We start from the raw sequence: 14244 nt of genomic DNA, 5'->3' as shown, positions 1-14244 counted from the left end.
TGCGGTCGCTTCTACCGCCATGGGATCTACTCTTGGTACGTTTGGTTCTACAGGAGCCTCGCTTTGAAAAAATTTGGGAGGTTCTTCTGCTTGCTCTATCCCAGGTGGTGGCTTTTTTGGGTGCTATCACCTCTGCTCGCAGAGTGTCAGAACGACTGTAGGCATTACTATGTCATACTACTTACCTGGTGATCCACAAAGATGAAGTGGTTCTGCACCCTTGTCCGTGGTTCCCTCCTCTGATTCTTTTTGATTAAGAATGTTGTACTGCCTTCCCTGGGTCCCAGGTCAAAATGTCCTAAGGGATTTACCTTAATGCCCTGGATGTGTTCGGGCAATTTGGGTGTTTTTCGGCAGTCACACTGGGCCTTTTCGGAGATCAGACTCACTGTTTGATCACAGACGGGCCAAAAAAGTGTCTGTCTGCTTCTTCTGTGACCTTTCTAGATGGTGCAGACAGATGATGACTCTGGTCTGTTCTATCAGGGGTTGGGTTCCTCCTTTCCCTGTTACGGCGCATTCTACTTGGCTGCTTATTGCTTCTTGAGCCTTCCGTCATCAGACTACACTAGTCTATGCCTTCCATCACCAGGCATCAGCTGCGCTGGTTTGCAAGGTGGCCACTTGGTCGCCGGTGTACACTTTCACAAAATTCTTCAACGTGGCTGTGCTGGCATCTGGGTATGCTTTTTTTGGCTGCAGGGTGCTGCAGGCTGCTTTTTAGAGGGTCTATTCACTCTTGAAGGGGTATTGTTCAGGTTGTGCTCTAGTTTGTTTTTGTGTTGATGTAGCACCTTGACGTAGCCAAGTCTTTTTTTTATTTTATTTTTATGGCTAGTGTCCTACTCCTGTAGGTGGAGATATAACCCTATGGTTCTGAATAAAGGAGCGCTTTGTCTGTCAAACTCAGAAAAATTTTATGGTAAGTCAAAAATACATTTTTTTTTTTTGTCAGGGGATGCCTGAAATCTGACTTGTATCTTGGTGTAGACTTCTGGGAAAATTGTTGAGCCAATCGCACAAGCAGGAAATTTTATGTTTCTGTGGGTGATCAGTACACGTTCTGTGTACAGAACAACTCCAGATAGCCATATCCCATTGCATTGTTCAAAAATTAGAGTGGCTGCAGATTAAATCTTGTTAAAAATGACCTTTCCTTTTCAATTACAATATGACTTGTCGCAATTGTGTATGCTATATTTTTTTTCTTTGCTATTCCCCCCTTTAGTATGCACAGCTCCAATAAAAATTTTGTGTGCATCAGTTTTAGTAAACCTTCCCCTCTGTGAACCTATTCCAAAGCTTTCTGTGAAGAGGAGGGGCGGACAGCGTGGTTGCTGTGTAGGAGAGCCATACTGTAGCTTTACTATTGGTATTCGGTGAAACAGTTAATTGGAAACAAGAGAGAGAGAGATACATAAAGGGGCATAAACCTCCTTCTACTTAATATCTTCTCTGCTAGCAGATTTTAAATGCTTATTTCTTTTTTTTCCCTAGCAATCCTTTATTTATATCCTATTTGTTATTTGAGAATGTGCAGCTCCTTATTAATGTAGACCTTCAGTCAAAACATTTAGTAAGTGTGTGTGTGTAATATAAATATATATAATTTTTTTTTTTTTTTTGCACTCACAATAAATTACCAATTCCACAACCAATCAGCTACTGCAATTTAGTGCAGAGAATGTTTTCTAAAGGTAGAGAAGAGCTTGACCTTCAAAGTCTGCAGCAGACTTTTGTCTCGGTGTATATTGCATTGTTAGAGAAAAAATTTTCAAAGTCCCAGGCTATGGAGGCCAAGTCGCTTGGCTCATCCTGTCTTTTGTATTACTATGACCAGGTTTGTTTTGTATGACCAGTCTGACTGCACAGCAATGTGCTGAGTAGCTGGAACCAGCTAGCAAGGCCCCAAGGCAACCTGATCCTATTATATACCACACTGAGTTATTGTATTCAAACCAGAATTGTCAATATAATTAAGCTGCTGCCATTCTACAGAAGCTGGAAGTGTGTGTGTGTGTGTGTGTGTGTGTGTGTGTGTGTGTGTGTGTAAAATTCAGCTTAACATGTGAGGCTAAATGGCGGGTTGGTGATTTTAGTGAAGTGCACTTACCTTCAATACAGAAGGGGAAGTAGGAGAGGGAAAGTGGGCAGGAAGGGAATTTACTAAATGGGGAAGCAAAGTTCTGGGCATTTATACTATGTATAGCAGTCCAGATATTGCACTTCCTGTTGGTTTTGTACAGGACTTTCCTTTTTATTTATTTTTTTACAAAAGTTAAAGCAGCCTAAATTTTCTTTAGTCCACAATCGATTTTTTTTTTTTTTTTTTTTTTTTTTTTTGTGTGCCAGTTGCCCTTTTTGAGGCTTTTATTTAATGATGCCTTTTGTAAATTCCTATTGCTGTGTACGTTTTTATATAACATACAACTATATGGTTACCAGGACCTTAATTTTACAATTTTTGAACTGCACTTAATTGGAACCTGATTAAACTTAAAGCCCTTCTCCGGGTAGAACACATTCTCCCTTGCAGTAGGGCTGCCCTATACACTGCAAGGGTTAAATCCTCTTTTAGGTTTGGGGGAGGGGGGCACCATTACGAGCAGTTTTGATTACTTGCCCAATCCTCTGCTCCACTGGCAGCCCCAGCACTCTCAACTATACCCCAGTAGACTGTGCATCAGTGACCTCATGTTCAGCGCAGAGCTCATTGGTATTGATGATTATAGATTTACCAAAATAGTAGTAAACAGTAAAGTATAAAAAATGACATACCTGAAAAGAAAACCTGATAAAACATAACAGTAAAACATTGCAGAATAGAATACAGTAAAAGGGAGAATAGAGAGAGAACAAAAAAAGTCAACTATTTTTGTTTTGTTTTCTTTATTTTATATTTGTGTTTTTGTTTTTTTAAACAGTTTTATTTGTAACTGTAATTCTCCATACACACGGTCGGAAATTCAGACGGAAAAAGTCTGATCGGATTATGTTGTCGGAAAATCGGATCGTGTATGGGCTCTATCGGACTTTTTTGTGTTGGCATTTCCGACGGAAAAAGTTTGAGAGCTGGATCTAAAATTTTCAGACAACAAAATCCGATCTGACCTTTATTGACCGTGTGTAGAGAATGACGACGCACAAAGTGCCATGCATGCTCAGAAAAAATTTGGAGACAAAAGCTATTAGCCTCTACAAAGACCCGTCGTACGTGTTTTGCGTCACCTCTTTCCGAACGATCGGATTTTCCAACAAGTTTGTGTGTATGCAAGACAAGTTTCGGCCAAAATCCATCAGAAAAAATCAGACGGATTTTGTGGTCGGAATGTCCGACCGTGCGTATGGGGCATTTCGTTTCGGTTCCGGTTCGAGTCTCTCAAAATGCGATGGCATCTTGGGAGACCCTGTGAAAGTTTGTCCTTGTCTGTGCAGTGCTGTACCCTACGCTAAAACTCTACTAGTGTATGGTAGTGTTCAAAACATTCACCAATGCAAAGACCAGGATTGTCAGAACAGTGGGGACAATAATAGCGGGTGTCACATCTATATCCGCGCTTGCTACAGACACAACATCATCTTTGGGGGGCTTGTTGGGTAGGGGTACTAGGGAGGACATGCGGAAAATGCCTCTCGTGTAGCTAAGGAAGGATCCAGTCCATCCTGAAGCGCTGTATAGCATATGAGCATTCAGCAAAGCCAATTGAAATAAGTATACAGACACGTTTTTTGTACCAGCGTCTGTCCTTCCGGGCAACTAGGTATGGCACCAACAACTTGAGCTCCACCCATCCCATATTTTGGTTAAATTCATGGACACTGAGGGGTTTCTCCACAACACCAGTCGCTATAGGAATTTGGACAGTCATGTCTGCATGAAGGGAGGACAGAACGAAAACATTCTTATTATCCCTCCACTTCTCAGCGAGCAAGTTATTACACTTCAAGCAGGCTCTCTCCCCCAGCCTAAGACAGGAACCTACAAGCCTCTAGGGTAAGCCCCGACGATTAGATCGCACCGTGCCAAATACGCCAATCTGATGATCAGACAAATGACTAAAAAGTGGCACGCTCATGTAGTAATTGTCCACATGCAAATGGTACCCCTTTCTGAAAAAGGGTGACACCAAGTCAGACACAACCTTGCCAGCGCGCCCTATGTAATCTGGGCAGTTCGGCAGCTCTACGTGACTATTTCTTCCCTCCTAAACCATAAAACTATATGTATAGCCTGTGGCCCTGTCACAGAGCTTATACACCTTGACCCCGTATCTGGCACGTTTGCTGGGAAGATACTGTTTGAAAGACAAGCGGGCAGAAAACGTAATCGGGGACTCATCGATGCAGACAACTTGATGGGAAGTAAACAAGGCTGCAAAATGTTTGTTGAAATGGTTTACGAGGGGGCGAATTTTGTAGAGCCGATCATATCCAGGGTCTCCACAAGGACGACAGAGTTCATTGTTGTTGAAGTGCATGAACCACAAGATCTTCTCGTATTGTGCCCTGGCCATGGAGGCAGAGAACAGGGGCTTATGGTAAATTGGGTCAGTGGATCAATATGGCCGCAACGTACTCATTTTAACTATGCCCATGTCGAGGAATAGGCCCAGAAAGGTCTTAAATTCAGAAACTGTAATTGGTTTCCAATCTCTGACAAGGAAGGACTGGGGATTAGCAGCGATGAATTGACCAGCATAAAAATTACTTTGGTCCACAATAGCCCTATAGAGATCTTCCGTGAAAAACAGTGAATAAAACGGGGAAGTACGGGTGCTGCAGAAGTGGTGGGCTCCCAATTAGGATTGGCAAATTCTTCAGGAAGGACACTGAGCACGACGGGCCTGTCTTGGTGGCAGCGGGACACTACTTGTGTTTGCCATCTCGCCAGGTTGAACTGCACTTATGAGACTTGCCACATTACCACGTGATACTGCAGTGCTGTATGTATGATCAGGGTGTACTAGGCTGCTGGTGCTTGCCAGTTTACCAGAAGGATGAGCGCCACTAGTACTTCTCTGCTCCATACGGTTCTTGCACCTCAACAACAGCAGAAGAAAATTGGGGTCTGGTACGCCTAAACTTGGCAGGGACCACAACTCCGTTGCCAGAGCTATCTGTCATGGAGCCGCTGTCCTCTACAGGATTGTATTCTGAGTCTGACAGGTGAGTGACTTCCTCTTCACTATCTGTCATGTTCAGAAATTTGTAGGCCTCTTCACTAGTGTAGCTTCGATTTGCCATTTTTGGCTCTAAATTTTGGTACATTGGTAGGACTCGCAGGTTAAAAAAAAAAAAGGTCCAAAAAAACTTTAGCAATCGCAGGAATCAGGCCTGACTCTGCGAACGCTGCAGTTATGTGTTTAGTGTTTTGTAAGTGACCATGATCGATCAATGCTGCACTTGGGTGGGCTGGGCTGAGCAGAGGGGCAAAATGCAGGTGCTAGCAGGTATCTGGGCTGATCCCTCTAAAATTCCCTTTATTGGAAACCCTAAACTGCTGGGGAAGCTAGTATAGATCTGATCAGATATTGATCCATTCAGACACTATACCACTAAGGGAGGTGTATGCTGCGTGCGTGGGTGTTAGCAGTACTGGCACTAATATGACGCTACCTGGGGTGACACAGACCCCAACCGACCCTAAAACCTAACTGATATCACCTGCCGGGCGATCAGGGGGTTAAACCTTTATTGGGTAATAAATGGCAGGTATAAAAACTAACCAATATCACCTGTAACACTTATGCTGTGATCACTGGTGAAAGGCTTAACTAGGGTGCAATCAGGGGGATAAAACCTTTATTAGGTAGTATATGGGGGTACTTGACACTATAAAAAGCTGACGGTCAACCTAAAAAACAGACTAACTAGTATCACACACGAGCCCAATACGGCGATCAGAAAAATGATCAATTAGTGGCACTGGCGATGGGGTGAAAGTTAACTGGGGGGTGATCAAGGTGTTAAACCTTTATTAGGGGGTATTCTAGACCTAAAGGGGTCCTACCACTAATTGCCCTAACACTTAGTCACAAAATGACACCATGCAGTGATCTGTAAAAAAAAGAATTAAAACTGCTATTGGTGTCACTGTGACGGGGAGGGGGGAGAATTTGTGTGCCTATGTGTACTAGTGTTAGTGTACTGTTGGTGCAAACTCAGTGATGTCTTCTCTCCTCGAGCTCTGGACGAAAAGACCATCACGAGGAGAAATGATGTAATTTCCTCTGCTCTGTTCAGAAGTAGAGGAAGCTTTCCATTTGTCACGAGCGATCGTGAGGGGGTGGCCATGAATCAGTGGTGTCCCCCTCAGGAGAGATCACTCCTGCAATGATGCCAACCGCCTTGCTCACCGGGGGGGCGAAGGAAGTCTGCCCGTGCCAATCTGCTGACGTATATTGTCTTGAGACTGTCGGCAAGTGGTTAAAAAGTACATTGATGTAAACTAAGCATGCAGCCTCTACTAACATTCTTTTGTTGCAGTTCATAATGTAGACAGTACATAAGCAGGGACCAAAAAATACCCTGTGGCAAATAAAAAAAAAAAAATAGAACCCTCCTGTTATGTTGGCCCTGGTAGGTTGATTCCCTAAAAAAAACCCTCTAGAGGACATTTACCTGTCTATTTGCTGTGACAACTCACTGCTGCCTCTCCACTTCTCCCAATGCTGGGTCACATCAAAGTATTCCTAGGCTGCAGGAAAAACATCCCAGCCAATCATAGAGCAGGTAAGAAGTATGTTATACAAGCTGTGAGTACTGTTATGGCACAGGATAAGAACAAGAGGTCATTGACACAATTTTAGAGCTACAACCAGATAGGTTAGCTAGAATGCACATACATAGGGCTTTCGCTCTTGCTGGGGGAGTGAATCGGCATGGGAGGAAAGGGGAGTATATACTGCTTGGGAGGAGAGTTTAATTACTTTTTTTTGCCATGCATGATAAAAGGAAAGTTCACTTCAAGTAAAAACCTCCACTCAAATCATTGTTTTGTGTGGAGGATAATGAACACTGCTTGCATGTAAACCATGCTTGTCTTTGCTCCTACCTCCTCTCCTTTCTAGTGACACTAAACTCTGGTTTAAAAAAAAAAAAAAACAATTCTATTCAAATATGTATTCTTAACTCAAAGTATCTTCTACTGTTCTCAGCCTCCTCCAAAACCGCAAAATATTTTTGACTGCTGTGATCTGACTAGAGTGGCTACATTCATTCTCTATGGTCCCACTGTATGTAAGAATGTAGCCACCCACTATTGCTTGATGCCGGGATAAATTGGGCACTATGGGATTATCCATATAGTCATGCAGATGACCGCACTAACCTGTTCTGGAGCTCACTAAGAATTTTACAAGGAGGCAGGAAAACACATTAAGAAACCACTTCATAAAAATAAATTACAGGGCCAATAAGTAGTTGGATGTGTGTGATTTTTAAAGAGTAGGGATATCATCTTTACCTGCTACAGTCAGGCTGTATAAGATGATTCTGATCAAACTCGGTGTAGTAAACCTTGCCAGATTTAAGGGTAAACCTATATTGACTCTTAATATTATTATGTAAATGATAAATCTATACTGCAGCATTTATAACTGTTCCCAAAGCACAAATATCTATATGTATGTTATTTTTTGTATATACAGTACTCTGCATTATAGTCTGTAGCCTGTGATCTGTAATAACAGGTATTTATATCTAGAAGGCAGACAAGTGTACATCTTTAAATTTAATTAGTGACCATGTGCTAGCTAATGGTGGAATTATAACAACATTACTGCGGTAATTACTTATAATAGTGATGTTGTAAATGTCAGTATAATTATGTAGACGATGACTGTACTGTAGAGGTTAGTCAGTTCCTGGGTTTATACTTCACAGATCTATTTGTTCATCCAGACTGGGGTACAGGTATGCCAGCAATTGGTTCATATTACACATTCAATTTTTTTAAATAAATATATGCAAGTTTCTAAAATTTGGTAAAAAGCAGAACTTGTTTTACTCTATATAATCACAACTTAATGTGATATCTTACAGTTAAACAGGCCTTCACAGTGGTTAAAACTTACAAAGCTGGCCATACAAAGATTGTTTTGTTCATTCTACAAGAGTGAAATTCATCTTACTAGACGGGTTCAGGTTGGACACCTGATGTTACCCAACAGCACAAATATTCAGATATGTCGATCTTCTTTTAGTGTTTAAATACAACACCCCCAAACTAGGTCTGTCTGGGAAGATTTGTTATGCTGTGTACACACAACCAGACTTTTAGTCGGACTAGGTCTGATGGTCTTGCCGACTGACTTTTGGCAGAGGTCCAACGGACATTCTGAACGAACAGACTTGGCCACACATGACCGGACTATGTCCATTTGAAAGTCTGTACATTTTGAACGTGCTGAGGTAAGATGGGACTAAACAAGGAAGTTCAATAGCCAGTAGCCAATAGCTGCCCTTGTGTCGTATTTGGTCCGTCGGACTAGCACACAGATGAACGGTTTTCCCGATTTTCAGTCCGTTGGATAGATTTGAAACGTTTTATTTCTAGGTCCGTTGGACTTTTGGGGAAAAAAAAGCCTGCTGGAGCCTACACACGATCGAATTGTCCGACGGATTCCGGTCTGTCGGACCAAGTCTGCCGGAAAGTTCGATCGCGTGTACAAGGCATTAGAGAACTGCCTTAAAATTATTGGCTTAACTAAAGGCTGAAACATAAAAAATAGCATTTGCAGTGTCCATCCCCTCCACACTGCAAGGGTTAATATATCCCTATGCTTAGGTGTACCAGAATAAGGAGAAATGCTTGCCTTGTTCCATGTTCAAGGATGTTTCCTCTGTAAACCGCTCACGGCGGTGGTTAATAGCCCTGCATTGTATACGATGATGTTTAAGGACCACCCACAGGCCAACGTTTCTAGGATAATTGTGCCACGCTGGAGCTGGAAATTGGGTAAGTAATAGAGCCTCTACTGCTTAGATTTTTTGTGTACCAGCCCAATATTGAGCTTTAAAGTGGTTGTAAAGACAGTTGTATTTTGATCCAGCACTGTGCCTGTCTGCAGCAGCGCTCAAATCTCTCTCTCTCTCTCTCTCTCTCTCTCTCTCTCTCTCTCTCTCTCTCTCTCTCTCTCTCTCTCTCTCTCTCTCTCTCTCTCTCTCTCTCTCTCTCTCTCTCTCTCTCTCTCTCTCTCGGCAGCAACGGAGGCCATTGGCTTCTGATGCTGTCAATCAAATCCTATTAGGGAGCAGGGGGATGGGGCCGCGCCATGCTGTGTGTGTGTGTGTCTATAGATGCACACGGCCTGGCTAGTGAGTGGGCCCGCAGGTGTGGCAGCATAGGAAGCGGCTTTTCATGGTGGTGCACAGTGAAGGAGGAGCAACGAGTGCTGGTGGGGGACACAAGAAGAAGAGGTTTGGGACTGCTATGTGCAATACCACTGCACAGAGCAGGAACGTATAGCATTTAAAATAATAATGAACAACTTTAATAGAAATGCTGCCTAAAATATAATACGCCTTTTGTTTAAGCATTTCAGATAACTGCTACAATTGTTAGAAACCGCTTTGTAAGTAAATGCGATGAAATACAGATGAGATTAAATTGGCCTTTTAAAGATCTTGCTTTCATTCCCTTCATGCTTTGTTGCTATCTAATGAGTTCATGTGGTCCTACAGATTTTATCTACGCTACAAGTTGTTGGCTATTACACCAGTCATTAATCATAGTGCACAGAGTGGCGGACTGTGGGTCTGTGTGTTTTGCATTGCTTACTGAAATAATAAAATGTTTCTATTCACTTAGAACCATATGAAGAAACAGAGGAGCGGTGGTATTCTTCCCTAGAAAACACACGATGGCTGGAGTATGTCAGGTATGCAGTGTTTAATGTAAATTTAGTTGTTTGGGGTTTTTTTGGGGGGTTTTTTTGTTCTTTTTTAGAAAAGTTAGATCATCGATGAATAATATATAATAATTTCTCAGCCTATGAATATTTCAATACAAAAAAAAATTAGGGGATCCAGATAGGATTAAGTCATGTTTTTTTTTGTCTTTCCTCCTTTTTCATCTTTTACACGATATAGCAATAAATATTCTGTACAGCAGCAAAACCTATACCAGGAAGTTAGTTTGTTGAACTTTTAGAAGGCAATGACCTTTCAAGCTGGGTAATACTTAAGGCAGGATTGAATGTGTCAGTGACAGGATCATGGAGTGGCTGGAAAACTAAAGAAGGAAGAAGGATCAAGATGAAACTGCTCCTTTAACGAAACGGTGTTAATTTTTTTTATTTTATTTTTTTAAGAGACATTTTTAGAGAATGTCTTGGATTAAGGTAACATTGTTTACTGCAATACATGAAGATAGCTTTGATGTGGTTATGTAGTTAACCACATCAAACATTAGTTACTGCTTATGCATAAAACTCCGTTCAGATCTATGCGATGCGGGCATGCATGTTACACTGTGTTGTGCACCGCAGGGCTATCATTGTAAATTGCACCCCAACATACGCAGCCATCACAAGTGCATTGCATCATACCACCATGCCTGGTGACTTAGTACTATGCCTTTTTTAATGCGGCATGATTTAAAAAAAAATGGTCATTCACTTCTTTGGTGCGATTCAGAGATGTTCATTCAAATGAATGGGTGCCCAGGCGCAATGCATGGTGTTGCACATAAAAACGGGCAAGGACACATATGAGCTGGTTCATTGCACAGCCTGAAACAAAATATAATTTTTTTCTTGTTTATTAAGGGACACAGGATTTTTATAACCTTCAGGTTATACTGCTGCCTACAGGAGTATTGAACACTGCCAAACAAAAAGAATTGTAAGCCAGCATGCCTTAATTTTTTATTTTTTTTTGTGTTCTAATGCCGCGTACACACGACCGGACTTTTTCGACGGACTTGGTCTGATGGTCTTCCCGATGGACTTTCTGAACGAAACGGACTTGGCCACACACGACCGGACTAAGTCAGTTCGCTTTGAATGTGATGACGTAAACGGGACTAAACAAGGAAGTTCAATAGCCAGTAGCCAATTGCTGCCCTTGCATCGTATTTGGTCCATCGGACTAGCACACAGATGAACAGTTTTCCCAATTTTTAGTCCGTCTGACTTGAGTCCATCATATAGATTTGAAACATGTTTTATTTCTAGGTCCGTCAGACTTTTGGGGGGAAGAAAAGTCTGCTGGAGCCCACACACGATCGAATTGTCCGACGGATTCCGGTCTGCCGGAAAGAGGATGGATGTTTTTTTCTATAAATATGCTGCGTTAAGGCTAACATTCTTTTTGTAGCACTTTTGTTTTTTCTTTTTTTTTTTTTCCCCCTCAATCATGATTCTTCCCTACATTATTGCTGAAGCTTCATCTCTTCTATTTGTAGTTTTCTGGTGCGGTCATCTGCAGCCTGGCTTTTGGAATACTGCTTTTGGATCCACCTGTACTGGATATTTAAGGATGGCCTGGAAGTGACTTTTGGGCACTGGGCTCCATGTACAGCGCTTTCCAGGTCCAGAATCTTTGGCATGGTCTCAGTGCTTGTCCTGTCTGTGAAGACTCAAAAGACTTAATTGGCTGGTTAGGCTGAGCATAGGGTCCTATCTCAATTATTTTGGATGCACTTATAATTCTGTTCTTACCAGTTGTGCCACAAAAAGTGTGAGAGTACGAATGTCCGCTGGATGGAGTGCCCCACGCTCTTTCCCAGGGACAGTTTCATGCTGTACGGAGTGCCCTCCAACTCACATTCTGCAGACTATTTTGAGGCTGTTTGCAGGCACTTCTGATTAACCGAATGCCTGCAGCCCCGATTCATGTTATCTTCTGATCTTAGAGTCTGTTCTGTCCTCGGAGTCCTCCTTGGCTCTTTTCAGTGTGGATGGGCTCCACTCTTGTTCCTTTTTATGGTCATGCATGATATTATGACCCAAGTTATCTAGTTGTGTACTAACTCTGATCATAAAAGACACAAGCTCTCGTCCACATCCTCCTGCAGATTCAATATCTGGTTTGCTTGTGGCCTTAGCAGCTTAAGAGCCATTGGCTGCAGAGGCTCTGTTTGGTTCGGAGTCCTTCCAGTCCTCGAGCTTATCATGGCAGAGTCATATTCTAATGCTTTTTACTCCCAAACAATGCCAAAAAATGGAAGACCATTTTGGCATTGATGCAGTGCTTCTACCAGTTCTCTTTTTCAGTCTTGAGTAATTTTAAAATGCCTGAAGAGTCAAAAAAAATCCCTTGTTGCATTAGTTTTTCCAACTCTTTCTTTGTGGATGTTGGTAACATCTGGACAAGTTGTTTGCTTCATTCAAAAGTTTATTAGCTTTGTATCAATTTGGGGATTTTGGTGCAGAAGTGTTCTATCCTAGCTATGGATCCTGCAGCGTCCCATCTTAACTGGGCAATTTTTACTTTTCTTGCAGAGAATGCATCTGTTCATAATGACCTAACTGATGAGCAGCTGGAAGACTTTTTTAGGGATTTTTTTTCCCTCTCTGACTGGCTCTGCCCTCATCTTATTCTGTTACACCCTAATCTTTGAATTTCCTCCTCTGCAAATTTTTCCTTGTCGGTTTTTGCTGGAGGACATTTCAGTAATCATCATTGTGCCAGACTGGCCCTGGCAGGTGTGGTATGCTGACCTGTTAAGAATCAGATGCTGCATGGGTTCTACCAGATTGTCAGGATCTTCTTTCCCAAGGTGGGATATGCTATCCTGTTTATCAGCTTGGCTGTTAAAGCCCAGTTTTTGAGGGACAGGATATCTCTGAAATTCTAGTGACGTCTACTTGCACAAGGTTTGTAATCAGATATTGAAGGCATACTTGTCTTGGTGTTAGTCTTGGGTCAACAGTGACTGCATGATGGCTGAATTCTTTATTTCTTTCATACAGTTGGGTGTTACCCTGCGTCTGGTCCTCATGTTTTTTTTGTTTATATTATTTGAGACTGTTGGCACCTCATGTCTGCTTAAGACCCTTTTACAGGATATCCTTTATATAGGTCCCTCCACCTGTTTTCCTGTGACTCCATGAGACCTAAATTCGGTGCTTCACAAACAACGTTTGAGCCCATTGGATACATCTCTACTCCCACCCACAAGTGTCTGGCAGTCCTCTTCTGCAAGGAACCCATTCTGGTTCTGCATAGGGTCAAGGTGTTGTTGAGGCTTAGGACTTCCTTCTTCCCATTGATAGTTTCTGCCTTCGCCTCAGCCAGGACATTGTTCTACTGTCCCTATGTCTGGCTCCAGTTCCCCAAAAGGAAATTTACCTCCATTGTTTAGATGCGGTTCAGGGCTCTCAGTCTCACTTCTTTCAGGAAGCCAGATTTCCCTTTTGCTATCCTGGATGGACCCTGGAAGGTTGCACTGGTTTCTTATTTCACCATCCCTAGGTGGCTAAGACAGACCTTTAGCACAGCTTGTAGTCTCAAGAATCGAGTTCTACCCTTTTCTGTCAATGCACACACACTACTAAATCTGTGAGTTCTATGTCTTTTCTACTTTGGGCAACGGTTTTCCATATTTGCAAGGCTGCCCCCTGGTTTTCAGTTTGCAAGTTCCGTTTCCCAAATTTCTCCAGGTGGAAGTTTCTTCCTCATCGCATGCCAGCTTCCAGTGTTAGGTCATTCATTCCGCTCTGCTGCAGGCAGTACCTAGTTCTCTATTGTTTTATTGGGTTTGTTAGCACTTTGTTGTATTATCTGCCATTCAGTTGGACTCCCTGAGTTCTGAGGTCTGAAAGCTGTCCTGTGTCCCTCAATGGCTTAGATAGAAAACTGGGTTTTTGTACTCACAAAATTGAATGGAGGACATAGGTCCCACTCCTCTGTTTTATTAGTCTCTCAGTACTGCTTCACTACAAAACTGAAGCACGCCGATAATTGGGAAGGGTAACCTTGGTCTGGCATACATTTCTTTTTTTTTTTGGCTGCTAGTGTATCATTCTGATGTATGTGTTTTCAGAAAAAAAAATTCTATTTTTTTTAACTCTACACGTTAGTATTTTTAGAACTTCAGATTTAATTCAATCAGCTGATCAGAGAAATATGGTTCGGATTTGAAATGGGTGGCCGTCTGTCAATGGTTCAGATGCCTTATGGGTGACTTTAAGGGGGAGCAATAGACGTGGTGGGTTAGGAAGCAAAAAGATGCATAGAAAGTTACCAGTGCTCCAGTGAACAGTCTAAGGTTAGAAATCTATTCTTGTCTGTGGTACA

General features: G+C 42.2%; 1 protein-coding gene across 1 annotated transcript in view; it reads left to right on the top strand.

Moving 5' to 3' along the window:
- The window catches only part of MTMR10 (myotubularin related protein 10), a 157739-nt gene that overhangs the window by 105787 nt on the left and 37708 nt on the right, over positions 1–14244 (top strand). The window contains exon 11 of the mRNA XM_077470368.1: positions 9812–9881. Within this exon, the coding sequence (XP_077326494.1) occupies positions 9812–9881 (70 nt within the window). The remainder of the gene's footprint in view (positions 1–9811; positions 9882–14244) is intronic.

The sequence above is a fragment of the Lithobates pipiens genome, unplaced genomic scaffold, assembly GCF_037356315.1.
Source record: "Lithobates pipiens isolate NorthernLeopardFrog02 unplaced genomic scaffold, aLitPip1_a1.2 Scaffold_8, whole genome shotgun sequence".
Lineage (NCBI taxonomy): Eukaryota > Metazoa > Chordata > Amphibia > Anura > Ranidae > Lithobates > Lithobates pipiens.
The sequence above is the reverse complement of the archived record's forward strand: the minus strand, read 5'-3'. Positions and strand labels throughout refer to the sequence as shown.